At 36.6% G+C, this 25087-nt stretch overlaps 1 protein-coding gene across 1 annotated transcript in view; it reads left to right on the forward strand.

The window, feature by feature from the left end:
* LOC311305800 (uncharacterized protein) overlaps positions 1 to 25087 on the forward strand; it is a 1224369-nt gene that overhangs the window by 1185571 nt on the left and 13711 nt on the right. The window contains exons 30-32 of the mRNA XM_084433678.1: positions 924 to 1097; positions 1791 to 1961; positions 24808 to 24981. Coding sequence (XP_084289804.1) covers positions 924 to 1097; positions 1791 to 1961; positions 24808 to 24981 — 519 coding nt within the window. The remainder of the gene's footprint in view (positions 1 to 923; positions 1098 to 1790; positions 1962 to 24807; positions 24982 to 25087) is intronic.

The following is a 25087-nucleotide window of genomic DNA, read 5'->3' on the forward strand; positions in this document are numbered from 1 at the left end:
GTATATAACAGGATTAATGTATTTTAGTGCTTTTGAGGAAGCTGTTTGTCTTTGATTCTGCTTTCAGCTTTGCAGCTAGTCTCGACTAAACACTTCCTGTAGTTTATGAGTGTTTTACACCACTATTAAGGTATTTTGGTCCGTTTGTCTCACTCAGTGGCTTAAAAAGTAGGTATGCGCTATATGCGCTATATCGTAATATTGCGAGGGGCGCCGTGAGCACTGAGCGAGCAGGTACGAGTAGTGAATTGTCGTTGAAAAAGATGGATAAAGCAAAAAAAAAAAACTGTCGAGGCTAAAGATAGATGTTAACAGACATTAGCGCTCTAAAGTTCTCTGAAGTGTGGCTGAAAAAGCCAAGTAAAACTTTAAATAACCATTGAATCAAATTAAAATTTTATTCTTATCTGTGAAATAAGCATGTAACCCGTTTCAACTCCACCACTCAAAGAATTGTTAAATTGTTAGCCAAATTTGTTGCTTCATACCCCTCTGACACTGGGTAGTTGCGCCCCTGGTCTCACTCATCCTTGCAAAGCTGCTTCAGCTCAGTGACATTTGTAGACTTTCCAACATGAGCTGTGCTTCAAGTCCTTCCACAGCATTTTAATGGAATTGAAGTCTGGACTTTATTGGGCCATTCCCAAACTTTAATTTTCAAATTTTCCGACCATTTTCAGATCATAGACTTTGAGAGTTGTACAGTTTTAGTTAATTGCAATCTTGAAAGGGATGTTGATGTCTAACATATTAAAGTTCACTGAGCCTTTTGTTTGCCTCCATATTCAATTGTCAGTTTTTGCAACTGACTTTCAATAAGAAGAATATGAAGAATATTCAGAATAAAATCAAATTCAGTTTAAGGATTTATATTGTTCAGGTTTAACTAATTAATCAGCTGAATGTTTTCCTCTCTGTTCTAGACTCTCTAACTGCAGTGTGACAGAAGAAGGTTATAAAGCTCTGGCTTCAGCTCTGAGATCAAACCCTTCACACCTGATAGAGCTGGATCTCACAGGAAATGATCCTGGACAATCAGGAGTGAAGGAGCTCAATGATTTACTGCAGGATCCAGACTGTCAACTGAAGACACTGAGGTGAGACGGGATCAAATAATTAACTAAATTAGCTATATGCAGGCTAAATATTCATAACCAACATATTATTTTAGTTATATAATAAGCTGTACAATTTGTTGCATCAAAATGATCAAGATCAGATCAGATGCTGCAGGTTCTGTCATGATGATGATAACCGTCAACACAGTTTAGTTGTGATACGAGCTACAGGTCAAATAGACATTATGGGTCAGTATATGTGTGCTGACATTCAGGAGTATACCTTGATAATTAACAATAATAGTTTTCCATCAAGCCCAGATTCACTGCATCTCTCTGCACCAGGTCTATGAGTCTCCAGATGTTCTCAAACATGCAGTTTCACAAGCCAGTTTTCTCTGTGCTGACGTTTCTCACTCCTCCTGCTTTACAGAAAGATCTTAATTTCACACTTTGTATTCATACTGAAAATCATGATCTAGTGAGCTTTTGCCCTTCTGCTCTGTGAGACCTTTCTGTTCTTATGCTTATGTTTGCTTTAGGACTGAGTGTTGCTCTAGTTTCTTTTAAATATATATTTTAATTGTGTATTTAAATGTTTAAAGAAAAATTTGACATCTAAATAACTAACTTAAGCTTGTCTTTAAAACAATAATTATGTTTTTTATCGTATCAATCATTTTTTGTAATGCAGTGGACATTTAGTTGATACCTGAATTGCCTCTTCTGCAGGTTTGTGAGTCCTGCTGCTGAGGAAGCCTGTCAGTATGTGAATAGAGTTGTGGGTATAAACCCGTTACTCCAGAGAGAGCTGAATCTGAGTGGACATGAACTAGGAGACACACGAGTGAATCAGATCGCTGCTCTACTGCAGGATAAACACTGTCAACTCAACACACTGACGTGAGTATTGCTCATTTATTTATTATATTATTTTTAAGCATTTTTTCCCTCACACAGAGCCAGAACAATTTAAAGTAATAAAATTAAACAGTCAATTAAACTATTAAGCTGCAACCCCACTTTTGAAAAATCCCCAGAATGTCACATGATTATGGCACTTTTTCATGTGTTCCATATTATATATATATATGGACTAGAGCTGCGTCCGAAATCGCGTACTATGGGAGTAGGTACTACATTTAACCCTCTGAGGTCGAAAAACGCGCCCCCGCGTTTTGCTGGATTTTTTTTACATTGTAGCACTTTAAACTTAAATTACTCCATCATTTATGGTCATACAGAAAAAATAAATATATAAAAAGAATCTGTGATATTTCTACTTTTGTATGTGTCCACTTACAATCAAATCAAAACATTGTGCTTTTGAAAAATAAAGAAAATAAACAGGGTGTGCGTTCTGCCTCTCCGTCGCGGTGAACTTTTTTTTCTTGAGCACGTCTATAAACTGAAACAAAACTCAGCGAATACTTGTCACACATTTATGAGCCATATACCTTTATAAACATTTAAGTGTGTACTTTTAAATGATTGGATTCAAACTGAAAACAAATATTTTCTGTTTAAGTAATTTGTATAAAACCAACAAGATGTCCAGCTTCTCAAACGCTTGCTCATTACAGTTAATTTGGCCACGCCTACTCGCGCAAAAGATATTCACATGCAAATCTCCACATGGAACGCGAACGCGCTCATTACCTCAAAAACAAAACACTTCATCAGTCTCTGCTTTTCGTCGAGTTTGAAAGACGTGAGTTTACATTGGCTTTACCCCAGAAGAAGAACACGATTTCAAGACAAGAAAGATAAGGTAAGAAATTCTTACATATTAGTTTGTTATTGTTGCATAAATTTCACATTGCAGTTGAACTGTTGCTAGATATATGGTGAATATTATAATATTTAGACCCGTGTTTACTGTTACTGTGTTTGTGGATATCTGCTCAAACGTAGATATGTATATGGTAGGCCTAACCATAATGTTTTATATTTGAGCGCGATCGCGTTTGAATGTATCATATTTTTGATCGCGATTGCGTTTGAATGTATCATATTTTGATCGCGATCGTGTTTGAATGCATCATATTTTGGAAAAGCAAAACGCTCCAAACGGCTTCATGTTTTTACTATTATCTCATTTCATATCATCATAACGAATGGAAACATTTGAAGTAACATGATAATCAATATATTTTTCTCTAGCTTAGTTGTTACTGAAATCTTTTTGAAAATGTATATAGGCTGCTATATTGGTATTATTTTATGCAGAACTGCGCATAGCCTATACCTACAAGGCACAACAAACGTGGTGTTCATTATATAATATATTGTTGGAAACATTTGTGTGAGTGTGTGTGTGTATTCTGTGAATTTTAAAAAGCAATTTTAACCAGAAAAAGCTCAAATGTATTCCCAAAATCGTGCCGGCCTTTCTCTTGATATCAGTATGTTCACTTTTTTTTTTTTTTCTTTTTTTTTTCAGGGCCCAGATGCCACTGAGTCCTGCTGACTTCAACATTCACAGTACATGTCTCTGTACATGAACATGGTAAAGTGAAAATCAAACACCTTGGAAATGAAAGGTATGTACAATGTTTTTAGGAATGGCACAAATGTCTCTTTCTTTGGATCATTGTTATCAATAAGTGTTTTTTTTGTTGTGTATCTTTGGATTATGTTGTAAATAAATCCAAACAATATTAAAAGCCATTCTTTTTTTAATCTCCTCATTCTTTGTGCAAGGTTGGTCAGAATGATGGGCCCTGATAAGCTCCTAATAGGGCCATTAGGGAGTGTCTTTGTCTTTCTCAGGTGTGGAAAGCTTGCATATTAATGAGATGATCCGCCCCTTCGCATATTGCTTTTTCACACAAAACACGTCGTAAAAATTTTAAATCAATATATTGTCTTCTCTGAATGAGCAGTCAGGGTGATTTTCACATAGTTTTAGAGCAAATATTCTAGGCTACGTCATACAATTTTCAAAAGTCTTGTGAAGAAATAATAAGTATGGGTTTCATGACCTTATTTCAGTGAGAATTTTTTTTTGTATTTTCACAAACCACGCATAAATGTCATTATCTCAAAACTACAAACTTTTACACACATGCTGTTGATATATTATTGTAGCAGAGTTTGTGCTGAATACAGTGTAATAAGACTTTAGCCATGAAAATGTCACAAGTAACAGAAATAAGCACAAATGTCAGAGCATGTCAGAACACCTCCAGGGCCCAGAAAACAGCTCAGACCTCAGAGGGTTAAATTAGAACATACAGATGGTGGACAACCAGAATGAGACTTTTACCGCCGCCGTTCCCGCGGCGGCAAAATTGGGATGTGTATTTGCTGCCTTTTACCGCTGAGTGGCGCTGTAATCACAGACTTTGAAAAGTGTCAGTTTATTCTCTTTATGACGTAATCTGCCGCGGCAGTAATCTGAGTTGAGGCCACAGATAAATTCAAGATAAATATTGTGGTTAAACGAAATCAAATTCATTAAATTTAAACAAAGTAGACACACGTTAACATTGTGTGCCCAGTTTTTCTATAATTTAGAAAGGCTATGTCAATAGGTTACTTGTCATTTACTTCGTGTTATTTTAATGTGTTTGTAGATTTATTAACTGAAACATAACAGTGAAATAAATTAAAATAATTTACCGTAAAATTAAAACATTTTCAGGACTTGCAGTTACTAACCGATGTTAGTCGGTTTAAGCATTCTTTGTTATATTCAGAATTAAATAGGCTTACATGTTGTTATGATTATCAATTGAATTATTAAATAAATAATCAACCACAATGCCTATTACTGCCGCAGCAAAAATAAACCAGTCGAATTTCAAAGTCGTTCGCGAAATGACTAGGCTATACCGCGTGGCGCAAGTGACAGGGCAAAACAGCAGCAACTGCGGCATTTTAAAAGGTAAGTTTCCTATCTGTTTATTTAAAAAAAAATTTGAAAAAAAAGAAACATGGCGCAAGATCTTGTAAAAAAAATAAATAAACTTTTTTCATTATTTGAACAAAAATTAGACTGATTGAATATGTAAAAATATAAACAAACAAAGCAGAGAATAAAACAAACTTTTAGGGAAAAAATATAGGCCTATTATGCTACAACAGAATTGGTTAACATTAACGAAAGCAAAATATGTAAAAATACATTTAAAACAAAATAAAACAAAACAAATTTGTGGCCGAATTCAAATCGGTTCAAATCCCGAACAAACAATAGTAAACCTAGGCTATTCAGACGATAGCTCTGTGGTCAATGCAGGTGTCAGGACAGTTTATTTATTTAAACAGGGTTGCATCGATAGAGTTTATTCCCTTTGTGATGCAAAATAAGAAACACAGAATCTTATTCTTGCAACATTTTAAATTTCTATTGTCAAAGAAATTGCAGCTAAATTAAAAAATTAAAACGGTACAAAACGAAAAAAGTTCAAAGCAACATAAATTAAGAACAGGCGTTTTTCTTTGCCTCTCTCGCGCTGGATATTTTTTTTAGTAAGTTTGGTCTCCCTCACTGCGCGCGGCGGGTCTTTCTCGAAATTAAGCATTTCAGCGTAAAAAACACCATACAGCTGATAATACTGTATATGTCGCTGTGTGTCATCCACACAAATCACGAAAGAAAAAACTGTAACAAATAGCTTTTGTTCCTTCAAAGATACAACATGCCTTGCTGAATTCACCTTACAATAAAACGAGGTGGGTCGCGAATTAAAGAGCTCTGTATCTGCTAAATTGAAATTGTGTGTGGAAAACCTTTAAATACAATCAATAAAACTACAATATATAATTTAATAAGATATAGGGCCTACTGTACATAGGCTATGGACTTTTGGAGATTTTGAGATTAATCCTTAGAAGAATTTTGTAGGGATGCACCGATTGGGAAATTCTGGGCCGATACCGATGTTTAACATAACAACTTGGCCGATGGCCGATGCCAATGCCGATGTTTTTTCTTTTTGTTATTTATTCCTTCTTTTGTGCCACGGAAACATACAAGTCTTTCGGCTCTTGATCACACTATCCTAGAATGAGCACAAATTCAATCAGACCAATTTATGAAACAAAAAAAACCTTTAATGTCACTTTCTGGTTGACAGTTATAACCTTATTTATAAGTTCTTTTTCAGTTGTTATGAGGAGCAATATGAGAGAGAAATTTGGTAATCATTGTCTGACCCAACAAAAAAAACATTATAATATTCATTTTATTTTTCGTGTTCGCATTTATGAGGGAAAAAACACGGGTGAATGTTCACACCAAAATATTAAATTTTAAGCGCGCACGCGCTCTTCTTCGAGAGAGAGAGAGAGAGCCCCGACCGCGCGCGCGCTCTCACTCACTATTCAGAGCGGTCAAGCTTCCCCGTACTTTTTGACAAGCGTCCTTGACAGGGAGGCCAGAGCTTCTTTGCAGCTCAAGTCGGCGGCGGTGTGTACAGTTAACGCTCTATCTGTTGACGGCACTGAGGGAAAAGCTACCGCCACTGGAAGAAGCGGTCGCCGCCCATTTGTGTCCTCCTGCGCACCCATCAAAGCCGTGCAGAACGTCTTCAGCATTCGCGGATCGTGCATACTCCGCCGCTTCTTCTGCTACACACCATGGTCGTTCTTTTCTCGAGAAAAGGAGTTTTCTCATAGAAAAATAAATAAATAAATGCGTCATTGTACCCAGCACTTCTGAAAATGCACTTCCGAATGCGTCTCTGTCCCCAGCATATCAAACCAAACTGACGCCCATGTGACATCGGCGAATGTCATTTTTATTTCCCGATGGCCGATGGCAGTTAACGAGGCAAATATCGGCCGTTACCGATGTTCAGCCGATGCATCGGTGCATCCCTAGAATTTTGCCTTTGCCTGCTCATCAGGCTGGCTCCGACACTCTCCATATGAAAGACGGACATTAACACCTCTGTCCTGCACCCCCACGATAAAGCAACTATTGCCTTCTCCAAACCCCCCACAGGCTAGCTGAGTTTGCAAAACAAAACAAAGAGTTTGCCACTCGTTGTGGTGTGCCAAAACACTTAATTATAAACTTCAATATTTCATTCAAAACAATCTCAAAACGCTTTGTGACATTTTGAAAAGCCGTGGATGCATTACTGCCACTGGAACCATGAACGCAACAGAATACTGGTTCTGATTTTATTGTTTGTCGTTTAAACGTCATATATATATATATATATATATATATATATATATATATATATATATATATATATATATATTATACTTTTTTTTTTTTTTTTTTTTTTTTTAACAGAACTGCTTTTGAAATTACGATTGGAATTATTATAGGCTACAGAAGTAAAGTCTTTGTATAATATTTGTTCCTTAGTGTAAAATGGAAATGCATGGTGATTTTATTTTGTAAATAGGCTATAAGCAAAAAAATATGTTTTAGAACTAGACAAATCTCTCTGCATCAACAATAGACTATAAAATGCATTAATAGGCTAATATAAAAATATTAGTAGTCCAAGTTAGTTCGGGATTCGAACCCGTGTCATCTAAATGATCGTAACGTAAGTTCAACCACTCGGCCACGATTCACTCGCTGCGACATGGCCTAACGTTCCAGTGCGTGTTTGCTCACACGAGCGAGAAGCGCTCTTCATTCAAATGAACGCGCCGCCGCGTTTGTCAAACACTAATTCAACATGCCAGAATAAAACCTGGCTTTAGAACAATGCATAGTGCCACTCGTCGTGGTGTGCCAAAAAATGTACAATAATTTAGTTTCATTTATTTCAGTGTTAATGTTTGAGTTAAACAAATCCTCTACAAATTAAATTAACACAAAGTCGGCTATAAGAGTCCTTTATAGGCTACGTAAAAAAGCAGGGCTTACAATCTTAACATTTGGGCTACTTTGCTTAAATTCGATACATTTATTTTCAGTAGGGCCTAATAAATTTGTAGGGATGTAATTTCAGTATGCTTTACCAATGCTATGTATTCAATTAAAGTTCCAAGAGGTCTGGGCCCGGTTTCCCAAAGCGTTCTTATCTCTAAGTAGTTCTTAACCTATTCCTTAACCTCTCTCTTAACCTTATGGGACGGTTCCCAAAACTTCCGTACGCTAAGTATATCTTTTGTAAGTCACACTTTCGTAAGGTTGGTCTGGACCACTCTTAGCTTTACCTTATCACTGTTGCAGGTCTATATGAATATAATTCTTAAGTTTTAATACACCCAGACAGTATTAAATTAGGCTAATTCAAGTGTTTTCATGCAAAGGATAAAATTGTCATTACACTGATTGTTGTTAGATTTTTAATTATATTATTAGCCTATACAATATTATTAATTTAATTAAAACGCTCTTTTAAAGGCCAGTGAAAGCATAGGCTACTGTCAGTTAAGTCCTATTCGGACGCTAATATTGTTTCTCATCATGGGCTCGTCCGGTATTTTAAACATTTACAGGGGTAAGTCGGTGATTTTAGTGCCGTCCGAATCCATAATTTCAGTGTTTTTCTCACCCAACCCGCGTAAAAATCCCTGGCCAAATTAGTACCTTCTGTTTTTTGACAAACAGGTCGTGTGGTAATTTAATTGCCGTCTGAATCCACATCTCTGAGTTTACAAGAGATTCAAAATTCACGGTTTAAATCCTTTTTGATCACTGCCGAGCACCGTACGCAAGATGTAAACTTTTATTACTGAAATGCTGGAAAGTATTTACAAGAACAATATTTCATCGCAGCTCCACCTCAGCGAACAAAAATGGGAAAGAGAAGAAGGCACGTAAATTTTTGAAAAGGTTATTGTGGCAGCAATATATGTTACAATTTTAAAATATGTAGGCTAGGCTATTATAGGCTATTATAGTTTGGATTATTTTTTATAATACCCAATAATCATAATAAATTGCAATTTCAACTATTTCTGAAGTGCTTCATTTATAAAGATCACCGCTTTCTCACATAAACAGCCCCTGCACGAGAGAATAATTGATTGTCGAGCCATCGATATCAAACAATTCAGCACCATCGCCACGGACAGCGCCGGGTAACGTCGCACGTAGGAAGGTATATCTTAAGCAGCTTCCTAAGGTATGGTTCGGGGAACACACTTAGGAACATAAACACCTTTGGTAAGATATATCTTTCGAGCTCTCTTAGCGCGCTAAGAGTGAGCGTTATCGGGAAACCGGGCCCTGGTCTCTATATTTCCTTCCCAGCTGACACTAATATGCAAGTGCACAGCAAAAATCACAACTTGTGCTTGCTGCGAACACAAGTTATTTAAGGTGTCTCAACTGTACACAGTCTACCCTACAATGTGAATTCGTTTCAAGGTTTCATTTAATTAAATGAATGTGCAGCAATTTGTACAAATAGAGTCTATAGGCCTACTATACTGTTGTAGCCATTAAATAATCTCATTTAGTATCATATTTGTTAAAAATATTATAATGTTATTTTTTTCCATCTATGTTGAATATGAAAAGTGAACAGCACGAGTAAGATAGGATGCATTAGGCTATATCGAGAGATGGATATGGAGTGGGTCAGACATGATTTTGACCACTTCATTAAGTTTTGTTTAGTAGAGAACCTTTCTTTAAAGTGAATTTCGTTTTCTATAAATTGTATCTTAAATTTAATAAATTTTTCATCAACCAATTGCCTGGATTTAATAAGTAAGAGAAGCAAATATAACAGACACTAATCATGGAGGCGCGGTCACTTGCATTGCACGTCAGCTGGAGCGCATCTCATCCTCCTAACTTAACGAAACTCAGCGTATGCCTCACACAGACATGATAAATACATCAAATACACAAAGCTTGAAATGTCTTCAAACGAAATAATTCAAAACGAAAAGAAAAAGGCTACTCTCTGATTATGTCTTTATGTGCATTTTTCTCTAGGTGCGTTCACTACAAATATGGCGATCGTCAACTTCATCTTTGCAGTCGACACTGTCAGAAAACACTAGTTTATTGATAAAAATCAATGCACGCATCACCGGATTTACAAATACACATCTTGCTTGTTGCACGCACACATTATGTTGAAAAAACGAAATATTATGTTGAAATAACATTATTATTAATAATCAGGGCTTGACATTAACACCCGCCAACCCGCCAAATGCGGGTGGATTTTGCTCGTGGCGGGTAACACAGTCACTCCAACTAGCCACTTTGGCGGGTTGAATAATTGTAGTCTTTTCAAAAGGCATCTGAAATAAGTGTGACACTACGACACTACAACTCCCATAAGTATTAGGGCTGTCAACGAATATTCTAAATTCGAATATATATTCGAATAGTTTTAAAAAACAGAATTTCGAAGGTGAAAATTAATATTCGAATGTGGAAAAACGCCCGCGGTAGCAGAGGCGCGGCTGTCTGCTTTGCGAGTGGGCGCGCTGCCTGAGGGGTCATTTTATTTAACGTTAAACAGAAACATTACTAAAGTGTAGGCTACTGTACTGACTGAATAGATATTGCATGAATAAGGTAGGTTAGATACAGCAGTTTCATGCACTGCAGGCTTCCACTGGTTTGATTATTTACCGTTTCATGTCAAGGAAAAGTTCCATGTTTACCACAGCACAGCTCGCTCGGAGCGTTCAATGTCGGTTATATATACTGTAAAACTTCAATTAATGTTAATAATATTTGTTTCAATCACTGAATGAAGCCTGCTATATAAGAGTCGCGACCTTAAATTGCTTGCACAAAACTCTTGATCAGCACTCAACATTTGCTTATTGTTGTTGTTCATTTAAACTGTTATGCACAGAGCGCGTGACGCCTCATTCGCGCCGCAAGACCTCCAGACGCGCTTAAACGCGTCTTTACACTCGCGCCAGACGCTCTATTCGCGTTTGGTGCTGAGGGTGAGGGCGAGAGAGAGAAAGAGTGCCTGCGAGTGAGCGAGCAAGAGTGAGTGAGGTCTGCGTTCTTGGCCATTAGTTGATTTACTTGTTTTCGTGTAGGTATACGTTGTCAAATATGTTTAAACTTAAATAAACTAGCCTACCTATACAAGTAGTTATGTCTCTTTGTATTAATTTGTCCTGTTATTGACGTAATGCGCGTCATTGACATGCGCAACCAGATGTTCGAATAGTTCGAGAATATGTGTTTTTTTTAGAGGGAATATCGAAGGTCATTTTTGAGCAATTTTGACAGCCCTAATGAGTATTGTCGCTAGTGACCGACAACAAAGAATCGAAGAGACAGCTAGCTGCCCTGCTGGAGTTATGTCGTATGCTGGTGGAGCAATGTGGCGACATATCATACATAATACATGGTTTTATTTAAAAAAAGGAGCTTTACACACAACCTTATCAGAGCTAATGATAATGACCTGTATTGTTATATATTTATGTAGTCTTTATTTTGGTGTGTACAGTGGTTTTACATTTAAAAGGGTTGTAAATCTAGTTCAAGTCAATTTTAGCACGCCATAGTCAACTTTTATCAGGTAATTTCACAACAACAAAAATGTGGCTAGTAAAAATGCTGTGTGGCTAGTAACTTTGGAAAACCACTAGCCACATTGGCTAGTGAGCAAAAAAGTTAATGTCAAGCCCTGTTAATAATACATCTTTTAGAATATTTGATTAAATGCTGATTGTTGCGCTTGTTCAATTTAATAAAATTAAAACTTTAATTGTGATAATTAAAATAATTGAAAATTAAATATTTAGTGGCCAAGTTTTGCTAATTTATTATATAGGCTATTATATGCCTATTGTCTATATTAAGTAGGTCATATTAAGACAAGGCATATATTAGTTATTTTAGCTGTTATGAGAAAAATAAATCTAACGAAATCTAAAATCTAAATCTAATAAATAAAAATAAAAAATCTAACGCCAATTCAACATGCCAGAATAAAACCTGATTTTTGAACAATGCGTAATGCCACTCGGCCTGGTGTGCCAAAACACTACATTTTAAACTTCAATGTTTAACCCTCTGGGGACCAAGCTGTTTTTGGGGTCCTTGAGATGTTCTGACATGCTCTGACATTTGTGCTTTTTTCAGTTATTTATAAACATGTTAATGGCAAAGGTGTAAATTCACTCTATATAGCACAAACAGGGCTACCATAATATGCGAGCAACGTGTATGTAGATGTTTGTTTTTTTAAGAGAATAATGTTTATGCGTGGTTATTGGAAAAAATTTAAATGAAAGTTGCTGAATTAAGACCACAAAACACATATTAAATATGTGTCCACAAGACTTTTGACTAATGGATGTTGTCCCTTTGAGTTCTAGCTTCAAAATTATGTGAAAATAGTCTTGCTTTATCGTTCACAAAAAAAAATACATTGATTTAAATGGTGTAAAACAGGTTTTGCTTGGAAAGCCAATATGCGAGGGGGAGGAGTAGTTTACACCTTAGATTACAATGTCCCACCCACTCTGCATAATGACTCTGCATAATTAGCCATTCATTCAGGTGTGACACTGACTGAGCCACAATGCAAGGACAAAAGATGTATTTAGAAGAAGACTTATATTGACCATTTAAGATTTCGCTTACATCTATCTTGTAAATATGTTTTGCTATTTTATTAAAAATGTTACAATTACAACAATAATTACAATTTCAACAATATTTCAAGTGTACTCTTTCTTTGTAAAAAAGAAAAAGAAAAAAGATTATAGGCCTACATTTTATCATATGTATTCATTAGTTTGAATATAGCAAATATATATATATATATATATATATATATATATATAATATATATAAATATATATAATATATATAAATAATATAGTTATATATATATATATAGTTATATATATATATATATATATATATATAACGTTAGATATGAGCAGAAATTGCTAAACAAAAGCTTATTTGATGTGGCAGTATATTCTACAGTAGCCTAAAAACTGTACCCAAATCTAGTCAACAAGTGACTGACTGTAACGTTGTTTTTATGAAATATTAGGGCATATAAATGCTAATTTGCAGTTTAATACGTTGCTTATACAAATACATTTTATTTCAACATATTCCAGTCGATTTTTACTCATCTCAGTAGGCTATAGCAAAGCAGTTTATTCTTTCACACACAGACGCGCGATTCATATTTAGGCTAAACAGTCTTTACAAATATGTACCCTTCATTCATCTCACAGAAAGGCGAGTCATATTATAGAAATGCGATTCATCTTTTTGCGGTTTGCATAGGCCTACACTAACGTTATTCCATAACGTTATTCCACATCAACACTTGAGAAAAGAAAACAGCCTACCTCACTCCTCAGCGGGATCTGCTCCTCATATCAGGAGATATTGCTCCTCATATCAGCACTGTTCTGAGAAATCTTTTCTCCATAAGGTAGGCTATATTATGCCTCACTCGATTGCGACACGCTTTGTTTACAGCTGATGTGGGGGCGTTTCACAGACTGAAATGGTTCTCAGAATTTGCATTTGAATAGCACGCGCTCTCCGTGGAGTGGTCAAATTACTTTTGAATGGCTCGTAATGAGCTCGACTGGAGTCGCTCTCTTTTTATACAGATTACAGAAGCTGAGAATATTTGTTTTTTATATAAATTACTTCATTTAAAAGATGCGATCTCAAGCTTTATGCCCGTGGGTCTGTTTGCCTGTTTGACTGAATTTTCGCGGAGTTATAGATCATTTTCGAACGCGTTTCAAATGGGAGTTTACTGACAGAGAGAAGGCAGAAATCGCATCATGTTAATTTTTCTTTATTTGTCAAAAAGCAAAACACTTTATTTTTATTGTGAGTATACAGAAAAAAAATAGAAACTGAACAGGATCGATTGATGTATTACACGAAAATGAAAGATCAAAATTAACAGAGCATCTAGTGTTTATTTTCATTGCTAAAAAAAAAAAAACGAGCAAAACGCGCGGGCGCGTTTTTGGTCCCCAGAGGGTTAATTCAAAACAATCTCAAAACGCGTTGTGACATTTTTTTAAAGCAGTAGCCTAGCCTATATACATTAAGGGCATTGAAACCAGGATCTTAACTCAGGATCAGGGGTTGGTGTGGCGCAATGGATAAGACCCATGCCTTTGGTGTGAGAGACCCGGGTTCGAATCCACTGTGAGACACCAATGTGTCCCTGAGCAAGACACTTAACCCCTAGTTGCTCCAGAGGCGTGCGACCTCTGACATATATAGCAATTGTAAGTCGCTTTGGATAAAAGCGTCAGATAAATGAATAAATGTAAATGTAAACTAAAACGCGTTCCGCGTAATCTCTCAAAAATTATGCCACACTACTCCATGTATTTTTTTTTTTTTAAGGACTGCTTTTGAAATCACTATAAATTACTATGCAATTGTATCGCTCACGAGAGCTCTTCATTTATCTAATTCCTCAATAGAATAGTAAAAATATTCAGCGTCATTGCTCCTAATATCGTCTCTATTTTTAACTTTTGATTCTATTTTTTCAGTTCTAAAATTGATTCTATCTTTGGTTCTATTCTGTTGTAGCCTAATAGGCCTATTTATATATATATGAAAAATATGCCTATTAGGCTTAGGGTTTTATATTTAACCCACTTACATTTTAAAATACAGCAATTGCTGCTGTTTTGCACAATGTCCCTTTGCGCCACCTGGCGGTCATTTCGGGAACGACTTTGAAATGCGGCTGGTTTATTTTCGCCGCGGTGGTAATAGGCATTCTGGTTGTCCACCATCTGTACTTCGCGACCGTTAAAAAAGTACGCTCTATATAGTATGAATACGGGTAGTATGAATGGAGTCCGGACGTACTGGTATTACGGTTGGTATTGTCACGTAACATGCGCGGTCACATCAGCGCGGAAATTTAAAGAGCCCATTCCACTGACTGCACCAACTTAGTTTTTAGTTCTTCTTTCTGCTTTCGTCTGCGTTTTTACGTCGTTCGTGCTCACAATTCAGAGGAGTCGTCGGTCAGCTGCTCGCAGATCACGCCTTTGTCAAGAGCTTTTGTGTAATTTCTCAAATAAGTTAAATATCATTTAGCCAATACATTTAAAAAAAAAAAAAAAAACACACACATAAACATGGATGGCAATATCACAAGCAGTGTGTGTGTGTGTGTATATATATATATATATATATATATATATATATACATACATGTAGGGTAACACACTGAGATCAGATACAAAACACACATATACACAAACACATTCATATACATGTGTATACATGAAGACTTCAGATGTAAAAGAAAAAAAAAATTCTTCTAAACTGAGCATTTTTATCAAGCTTGTATATTTAGGTTCAGTAATTTCACTTTAATGACAATTAATAGGTCCTTTTCATTGCCATTAAAGTGAAATAACTGAACATAAACATACAAGCTTGATAAAAAATATCAAACTAGAAGAAAATTCTAGTTCTAAAGATGGAGCTGACCTCCGCCCCGACCTCCGACTTTCACGGTAGTCCATCCAGTCACTGATTGCGACCATGGGTGGAAAAAAAGATTAAAGATTGTTAGTAAGAAAGTCCCTTTAGATCTTTTAGAAACCTGTGAAGGTTACCTTACTGAAGCTGCTAACGTTCATTTTCTTCCCTCAAGACGACGGTTTAAAACTTTTGCTTTTGGTGGTGCTTTAAGCTCTATTATACTACTTTGTGCCAAAGTTTTGTGATTTTGTTTTAAGCTTTGTATTCTGTATCCATTTAAAAGTTAAATAATATAAGAAAATAAAGCAAATACATTTTAAAGGTGTCTGGAGTGTGTGGGTATTTCTCTATAGTGCGGCACTCATATTTTTCAGATATACCTGCAATTTGCTTGTTTCAAAAATCATCTGGAATCTGCCACAAAATAAGTGCACACACAACACCCTTTAAAAATATTAATTACTCAATTCCACATATTAAACACTTTACAACTGACAATCTAAGTGTTTTGTAAATTAAGTGTTTTGTAATAAAACTTGCTAAAGCAGCATGACAAAATGACCTTACTAACAAATAAATGGAAAGAGAGTGTGTAACATTTGTTTTCTTTATTATTATTATTATTATTTTTTTTAGCAATTATTTCTAAAAGCTGAAGGAATCTTTCCTCTCTCTGGCCTCCTGTTCTCGTCTCTCCTCATGCTCTCGTCGCTCTTTCTTTTCTTTCCTCTCTTTCATTAGCCACTCTCCACTCTACAAGAACACAGGTGTGTTCATCAGCCCCCTGCAAAATCAACACAGAATTTAACATTAGTGATGAACCATGGTCAATCTATATTATTATATTAATATTAATGTTACATGGACAAGTTGAGGTACACTTGATAACAGTAGCTTGCTACGTAGCCAACACATATTACATATCAACACTGGTAAAGGAGAAATAAAATCGCTGTAAAATAAAAAATAAAAGTTTTGTAACTATCATTTAACTGAGAAACAACGCCGTTGTTTAAATAAAACAGTGTTAACTAGCTGACAGGCATTAGCTCGTTCCGTTCGGTAATAATAATGATAAAATTTTACATTTTGCAGCCAATTCACAATATTGTACCCTCGATTTACATTATTTAAACTTTTAAAAAGTCAATCGTTAACTTATATGATGTTAAACAAATACAATTTAACCACAAAGAAACAATAAGTGTTTTGTAAAGTATTTACACTTGAAAACAGCCGCGTCTCCATTTTCTGCCATTTTCGAATATAACGATGACAACTCCTCTCCCGTGGCATCATGGTATAGTAAAGTGTCCATCATATGCGCACTTCAGAATCTCGCCGGAAGTAGTAGGTCATCTGGGTACTTTTCGCCTACTGTTTTTCGAATTCTATGATTTCGGACATACTACTCTGCTCGCGTGCTGTTTTTCGCATACTATATAGTAGGGAAGTATTCGGGCGCAGCTTAAATGTGCATAGGGCGCCCTCAGGCTGCTGGTATGGATTGAAAACACAGTACATCAGAGTATCCAGCGCTCATAATGATTACATCCACGCATTTGGGTATAAATTCAGTAAATATTATTCCTGTCTATAGAAATATGATGTAAATCTATGAGAATCTATCAATATTTCTCCAAATCTGCACATTTTTGAGCTAAAGCCCTGAGGGACGTTGTTTTGTCAAGAGTTGTCATGACGACAGCACAGGAGTTTTTTTCTGAATGGGCTGACGCTCATAATTCATATTAAAGGTATCGACTCATTTTTTCATTACATAACTCCTGACACAAATTAAGACATAACTGTCACTATACGTTTCTCAGAATACAATAGTGATCAAATACTGAAACTTGAGTCTTATATCTTTTTAATGATATATAGTTTGTCAAGGTAATAACATTAAATCTGATAGTAACTTTGAACTAGGGGTGTCGCAATATACCGGTATTGACGATAATCGTGATATTCAAAGCATGAAATATCGACATCGTGTTAATTTAGAGCAATACAATATACCGGTATTGGCGATATTGGCGTTTTCTAGACGCAGCGCTCGTCCGCGCCCGCGCAGCTAGAGTGAAACACTCTGTCCACACCCGAAAAAAGTAAGCTGAGCTCGCCAGTATTAACAACAGAGTTCTTCGGCTTCAAAGAAAACAGCACCTTAGAGGTGGTCGCACACCGGACGAGAAGCGCAGCGCCACGTCTTTAAAATTCGAACACATTCTGTATGAGTGTACACACACCGGACGAGAAGCACAGCGCGGTTCTATTCGGCGTCTGTCCGCGGCGCCCAGCAACGGCTCAAGACCTTGTTCAAAATCCTGCCGCGACACAGAGCGCAGAAAAAAGTGTTCAGATCACAGACTCAGCAACTATTGTATTTTATTGTACAGTATAATCATAACATAGTACAGACATTATCTCAATTCCATAATGTCCTTAAACATAATGATATTGCTGGCCATAAACTGAGAAAGTGCGTGTCCGGTGTGCAATACCTCGAGTTGTCATAGACGCGACGCGGCTATTATTTTACTAGTCATCATGGAATGGGAAACGTGACATTAACTGTTAACAGGGGGTTTCTGTGTTCATATATTTAATAAAGGGTGATTATTAAAATTAAGAACCCCGTTTTCTTTACTCATCTTATTTTTGTATTTGTATTTGCACTTGATTTTTTTATTCTCTGCTATCTGCATGACTTTATTGGCGCCAGTGCAACAACAGGTTTAAGAGCTTTTCAGTTCTTCAGGAAACCTTCAGACAGTGTTTGGCTTCAGTTTGACATGCTTGTCTTCCTTCACAAAAAATTGCCATAGATTGAGTACCCCCCCATAGATTCTATAGATATCGCGATATATCGATATCGTGAATTCTTTTGGCCACAATAACCGTGGTGTGAAAAATCTAACATCGTGACAGCCCTACTTTGAACTATATAAAAAAAAAAAGCTTCAGTGTGCCGGTGTTACGGATCAACTGGGGGAACGCGCATGCGCATGATGCGAGACAGAGACTGTGTTCCAAACCGTGTAGCGCGCGCACGGCAAAGAGGGAGAGGGAGCGAGAGAGCATCCTGATTGGCCCGTTTCGGTAAGTCAACCAATCAGTTGTCAGTGTGGGTGGGCTTTTATCTCTTCTTCTCTGACTGCGCGCGCCTCCCCAAGTGGATGAGGCATTTTATGCTTGACGCGCTCGCCGTATACTATTCTTTGAAACGACAGCAGGCGACTCGTCCTCTAAACCATCAGGAATCAGCAGTGAGAAGAAGTAATAAGGTACACTCGTGAATGTTTATTTTAGAACAACACTTTAGTACACCAAACTACAAAAGAATCGTGTAAGCAGTAAACCTTGAGATTATTAGGCTACCTGTGACATTAGAAACGTAACCTACAACTTAATTAACGTTATCTTACATCCAACATTTTCATTTAGTTTTGTGAACATTTTTATAAAACATGGCTATTTATTTGTATTTAAAGGGCTTATGTCTACTAGTGTAGGATTATTTTGTTTATTTAAGCAACTAATTTAGACGCAAGAACTGGGTGCGGGTGCTGTGAGATGGACAGATTTGGCTCGGGGGATTTAAAGCGGTTTACCGCTATACCGCGGGAATTTCTTGCTTTTCAACCGCGGTAAGAAAAAATCCATACCGTCCCAGCCCTAATCATGTTAACTGGGGGAACGCGCGTGCACGCAGATTTTTTTTCCAGTTTTACCTGGATTTCCAGCAGATGTTAGACGGCTGGGTGGTTGACGTGAACTCAAATCCAAAGTGGAAAAAAAAATATTTCTAAAATGTATGTCAAATGTCTTATAATTATATTGCTTAATATGTGAATAACTCAAAACTAAATGTGTCCCTTTCTAATTCCTTATTTATTTAGCATTTTATTAACTTTTTTGTGTGGTAGTCCCAAATATTGTCCACCGGTGTGACAACATTTTTTATGTTAATATTTAATTCAGAGATTGTGTGACAGATAAGACAAATATGCACAATCCTTATCAATTTGTCCTTATTACATTCCCACATCAAAAGTAACCAATAAAAATTCACAATCATGTTATTATCCCACTATAAGATGTACACATAGGGACTTTACCCAAACGCCTGGATTATATTCAATATAATTAGTATAAAACCTAATGAAGCTTCAATCCATCCTTATATGTGCATAGTGATGATATCATTATTATACTATTCAACACCTTTTACATAAATTTGTGCATTTAAAGGCCTTTTCCACTTATAATTCAGTTTGTCACACCACAGGACATTTCGTCACACCATTGGACAACAAAAAGTACCGGTATGCCCCTGTTTTGTACAAAGTCACATTTATTATTTCTTGTTCAAATAATTTAAAAAAATCATTAAAATAAAGTTACAACTTCAAGTTCAAATGTGTTTTGTACAATAAAGTCAGAAGAAAGAAGAATAAACGATGCGCGTGGAATCTGCCTAACAAACATCGATTTCATTGGCCTTTTTATGCAGTGGTATTACGCAACAAGGAAGTGTATACAAACTGGATACCACTGTTTTCAGCGGAATCTGAGAAATGCGGCAAACAAGACCGCACCTCTCTATCATTAACAGTTTTTAAGATAATTACACATATGTAAAAGTATGCAATTTTGGGCGGTATCGCCTAATCTGTCCCCATAACATTTATATTCATATCCCATTGAAATGTGCGATCTCAAGAGCTTAAAACCATAGACAGTATATAAACTGGACACAGCGACCCTATTGGATTCAACGGAGACAAGTGAAGTCAATTAGAAGCTCTCACTTCCTGGCGGTCGAGTGTACTGCGCAGACTCAAACTGAGCTTGACGACGTAGATGTGACGTGAGCAACCCGTCTGTCTTCTAGTAGCTGTGCCAAGAGAAATCTGAATCATTCCCTTCCAAAACTTGCAGAGACGAAGAGTGTAAGTAGGAGCTGTCCATGAGCTAGGAGCAGGAGAAACTTTTGCTAAGTATTCTGATTAATTATTTTGTCATTTTGCCTCCACGTCCCCCCGATTGCCCGCGAGCTTCTCCTCCTGTCCATACGGTAATTCTCTACTGTGCGACAGAGAGTTGCGTGGTTATGACGCAATCGTTAGCCTATTTTTACAAAAACTGCATCTACGGGGCCATAGTGTAAGATACAAGGGGCCGTAACGTAAGATACAAGGGGCCGTAACGTAAGATACATGGGGCCGTAACGTAAGATACAAGGGGCCATAACGTAAGATACAAGGTAATGGAGCCATTTATACATTTTCGTGTTTCTTTAGTAATAAATAATGGACAAATGGAGTCTTTAAACGCCTCAGATGTAAAGTTATTCGCTGTCAAAGTGACACCAAAATGAATGGGAGTCAATGGAATGCTAACAGCAGGTGATGGTCTGCTAATCAATGGCGGCGCCCGGGAGAAGCTTCAATATTTTATGAAACCCTGCCCTCCTGCTTAAAACAACTAACTGAGCTAGCGATGACTCTCCTCTTCCTGATTCGCATCAGCTATGAAATCAGCATGATATGATTAGTTTCTAAAGCTGTCAATCATCTCACGTGAACCAACCAGACCATAAGGCTGTTCTAAAGCAATGACGCTGTCTGTGTATAGTTCCTTATTCTGAGCTACAAACACAACTAAACACATCTTTTCATCTGATTCAAGAAGCTAATAAATGCAGGATTCAAATATATCTGTTTTGTGTGTGTGATTTCTGTCCGATTTTGGTTATTTTATAGGAACAAAGAATGTTTACGTCCACTGGTGTGACACCCATTTCCACCAGTGTGACGCTGATTTCATGTCACACTATAGGACAGTGCTGTCACACCAGTGGACATTTTCAAGATCAAGGCCAGTTTGCAGCCTAGTTATATGAGAGACAGTCTTCAATCCTGACTAACAGTGTTAAGGTTTACATTATTTTCAATAGTCAATCAATATAAATTGATGAAAATTTTCAGATCAATACTTAGATTATGTCACACCAAAGGACTGCATAATGGATCCCATTTCCAACAGTGCAAGGAAATAGCAATATTATGAAAATATTTGAAACAGGACTCACCTTGTGGGCAGTCCATGTACTCCAGTGAGGTCTACTTCCTGGATGAAGAAGGGCCCCTCTCAGTAATAGGGTGCCCAAATTAATGCCTGTTTTATATCTACAGAATGGCGTCACACCAGGTGGACACCAGTTTTGCGGACAAAATGTAATGCGTCACAGTTATTTTAAATGGGGACCTTATGATTTATAACCTTTAGTTTCATTAAGTTAACACCGCTATAACATCTATTCAAGTATTTTAATGTATTTGGACTTATTTTTAATTTAATTACGGTAGTTTTAAGATAAGCAACGCTACCCCGGACAGTCACGCCAGTGGACAAATGTCATGTTTAAAACTAAATATTTACATATTTGAATTATAATACTCATTAATTACAGATGTATTAGTTCTGGAAGATTAAACTGTATATAACAACAGATATTTTAATTAAATATTATATATTTTTATTTATATTTGTCACCATGAACACAAAAATGTAGCGTCACGTCAACCACCCGGCTACAGATTCGTCGCAGCCATTTTTCACGGATCCATGATTAAAAACGTATGTTTCACCAGTTGTATACACACTGGTATGCATAATAAAGCGATTTGTTTTTGAAGTGTATATTCCTGCGTATTTGACGCAATTTCAAAGAAGTTTAACATACTTTAGTGTCAAGCTCAGAAACCACGCCTATGTTAAAGGGATAGTTCACCCAAAAATGAAAAATTCTGTCATCATTTACTCACCCTCAAGTTGTTCCAAACCTGTATGAGTTTCTTTCTTCTGCTGAACACAAAGGAAGATATTTGGAAGAATGTTTGTAATCAACAGATCTTGGTCCCCATTGACTTCCATAGTAGGAAAAAAATATACTATATACTAGTTACTTATAACTGATAATCTTTTCTCCACTTATATTATCACATATCTCCACAAATTGTAATATTAAAGTATTTTTTCCTACTATGGAAGTCAATGGGGACCGAGATCTGTTTGGTTACAAACATTCTTCCAAATATCTTCCTTTGTGTTCAGCAGAACAAAGAAACTCCTAGAGGTTTGGAACAACTTGAGGGTGAGTAAACAATGATAGAATTTTCATTTTTGGGTGAACTATCCCTTTAACATGGGGCATTCGGTTTCATTGGATGAACAGACTTGTCAGCGCACTTCAGAAGACTCTTCTCAACATTACTGTATTATATTTTCTGTAGTGTGTTGTCATGAGTTCTAATCACAAATAACAACAGATGTAGATTAAATGAAAGTAGCTAGACTACCTAAAAGAAGCATAAATCTGACTGCAGTAGATGTGAAAGATATGAATAAAAATGATGTTATTTTCAGCCAGCGCTCATACCTGTATTTACATCCTGTTTTCGGTCGAAGTCCATAGTAATCAATTGTCGAGTTCACGCGCATAGGTTTAGTATGTATGATCACGCGCGTGAACTCGACAATCGACTACTTTGGACTTCGACCGAAATACAGGTATGTATTCACCCGTGTTCACTCTGAAGGAATCACTCACATGGCTGTGCACTTGTAATGACACATCAAGGATGTTAAGAGGCTAAAAGCAGGTTTAAAACGTGCCCCATTTAAGTCAACAGGGTGCAAATTTTAAAAAGAGGATAACACGGTGTAGGCAACACCGATTTTTGTCGTTGTTCTCTGTACTGACAGCACTCCAAATTTACAAAAAAATGAGCTCAATGTTAAAATTGACCGGAGTCCTCCTTTAAAGGCGTCTAAAACATTCAGCGGAGCAGCGACAGAGTAAACAACAGTGTCCCAATATGATACAAACATTTACCAATAACGTGGAAAGCTTTTAAATCTGCTCAGAGAAAGATTCGCTGTGACGAATCTGTCACCGTTCAACATCTGCTGGAAATCCAGGTAAAATTATCTGCGTGCACGCGCGCGTCCCCAGTTAACATGATCCCCAGTTGATCCGTAACACCGGCGCACTGGCAAAGGTTAACAGGTTAATAACACAAAATTAAAAAGGTGATATCAAGCTTTAAATATTTGATTAAGACAGACAGTTTGATCATGGGTCAATAATTATATCAGTTTCTGTAGAGGCAGAACAATGTTTTTTTTCAGACATCAGGATCAGAACTGTTCATAACTGCTTTCAATTTAATCTTTGTATTTCCCAAATATTTAATTTTGGTGCAACATACTGTATACTGTAACTTGTAAAAACCGAATAAGTGTATTTTAAAAGTCTGTGATCAGTGTCTGCCTGTAATAAGATCCACTGAAGGTAAGTTGACTGAACGCTAGTGATGGGCGCTTTCGAAACACGCTTCATGAAGCTGTGAAACCTTTACGAATCTTTTGTTTCGGATCAGTGGTTCAGAGTGTGTATCAAATTGCCCAAGTCACATGATTTCAGTAAACGAGGCTTCGTTACGTCATAACTGTTTCAAAACATTTAAAAATGTCAATGGTTCACCACTGGGGGGCGATGATCTCTGTGAACCCATGAATCATGCAGATTCACTGAGATTGAACAAGTGTCTGTGGGTTTTACCTGATCTCTGATCAGTTTTATACATTTGTAGACATTTTAATTAGACATTAGTATAATTAAAAGGAATAATAGTAGTTAATAGTCTCTTACTGGCCTGTTTAGCTGAGCCATCCATAAAACACACCGACACTGCCTCACGGTGCAGCACTAAAGCAGATGAACTACCTTTTACAAAACTTGTTTGATTGTCTTCTGCTTAAGGAAATACTTTTATTCCTTAATCTGATCATGTTAGTTTATACAGTTATTCTTTGTTCATGTTAGTTCACAGGGGATTTACTAATGTTATTCTGTTAACTTTTGTATTTAAAAATGTATTAGTAAATGTTTAAACTTAAGGTTATTAAATGCTGTATTGCATTGTCCATCATTGGTTCATGTTAACTAATGTAGTTAATGTTAACAAATGAAACCTTACTATAAAGTTTTAGCAAGTAGAAAATGTGTCTGAAAACAACCGACATAAACACATTTGACCCAGTGAGCAAACCAAGGGTGACATTGACATGAAAGAACCTTAAAGATTAAATGAAATGAATGTGTAAACTAACATAAATAGATCAACGCTTTCAACCTTTGTATTGTTACAGTGTTGGTAGTATATTTAAATGAACAATGTGTAGTCTTTCTCCATGTTACCTTTACCTTGATATCCCTGTTTATTTGTCAGCAAAAGTCTGCTGGATGAAGATGAACACGTTAATTGATCATCATAGATCTGAGTCATTTTCTCTTTCTGTCTTCAGTCTGTGGAACTGCAGTATTACAGAGAAACAGAGTCTCATCCTGACTTCAGCTCTGAAATCAAACCCGTCACACCTGAGAGAGCTGGACCTGAACTGGAATAAACTAGGAGACTCTGGAGTGAAGCGCTTATGTGCCGTACTGAAGGATTCACACTGTAAACTGGAGAGATTGAGGTCAGTCACATTCACATACAAGAATCAAAATGCTTAAAATCACTTCAACAGTTTAAACTAAAACACTTTAACACTGTATTTGTGCAAACTTAGTATTTTGTGATCT

Source organism: Rutilus rutilus (assembly GCF_951802725.1).
Source record: "Rutilus rutilus genome assembly, chromosome: 1".
NCBI lineage: Eukaryota > Metazoa > Chordata > Actinopteri > Cypriniformes > Leuciscidae > Rutilus > Rutilus rutilus.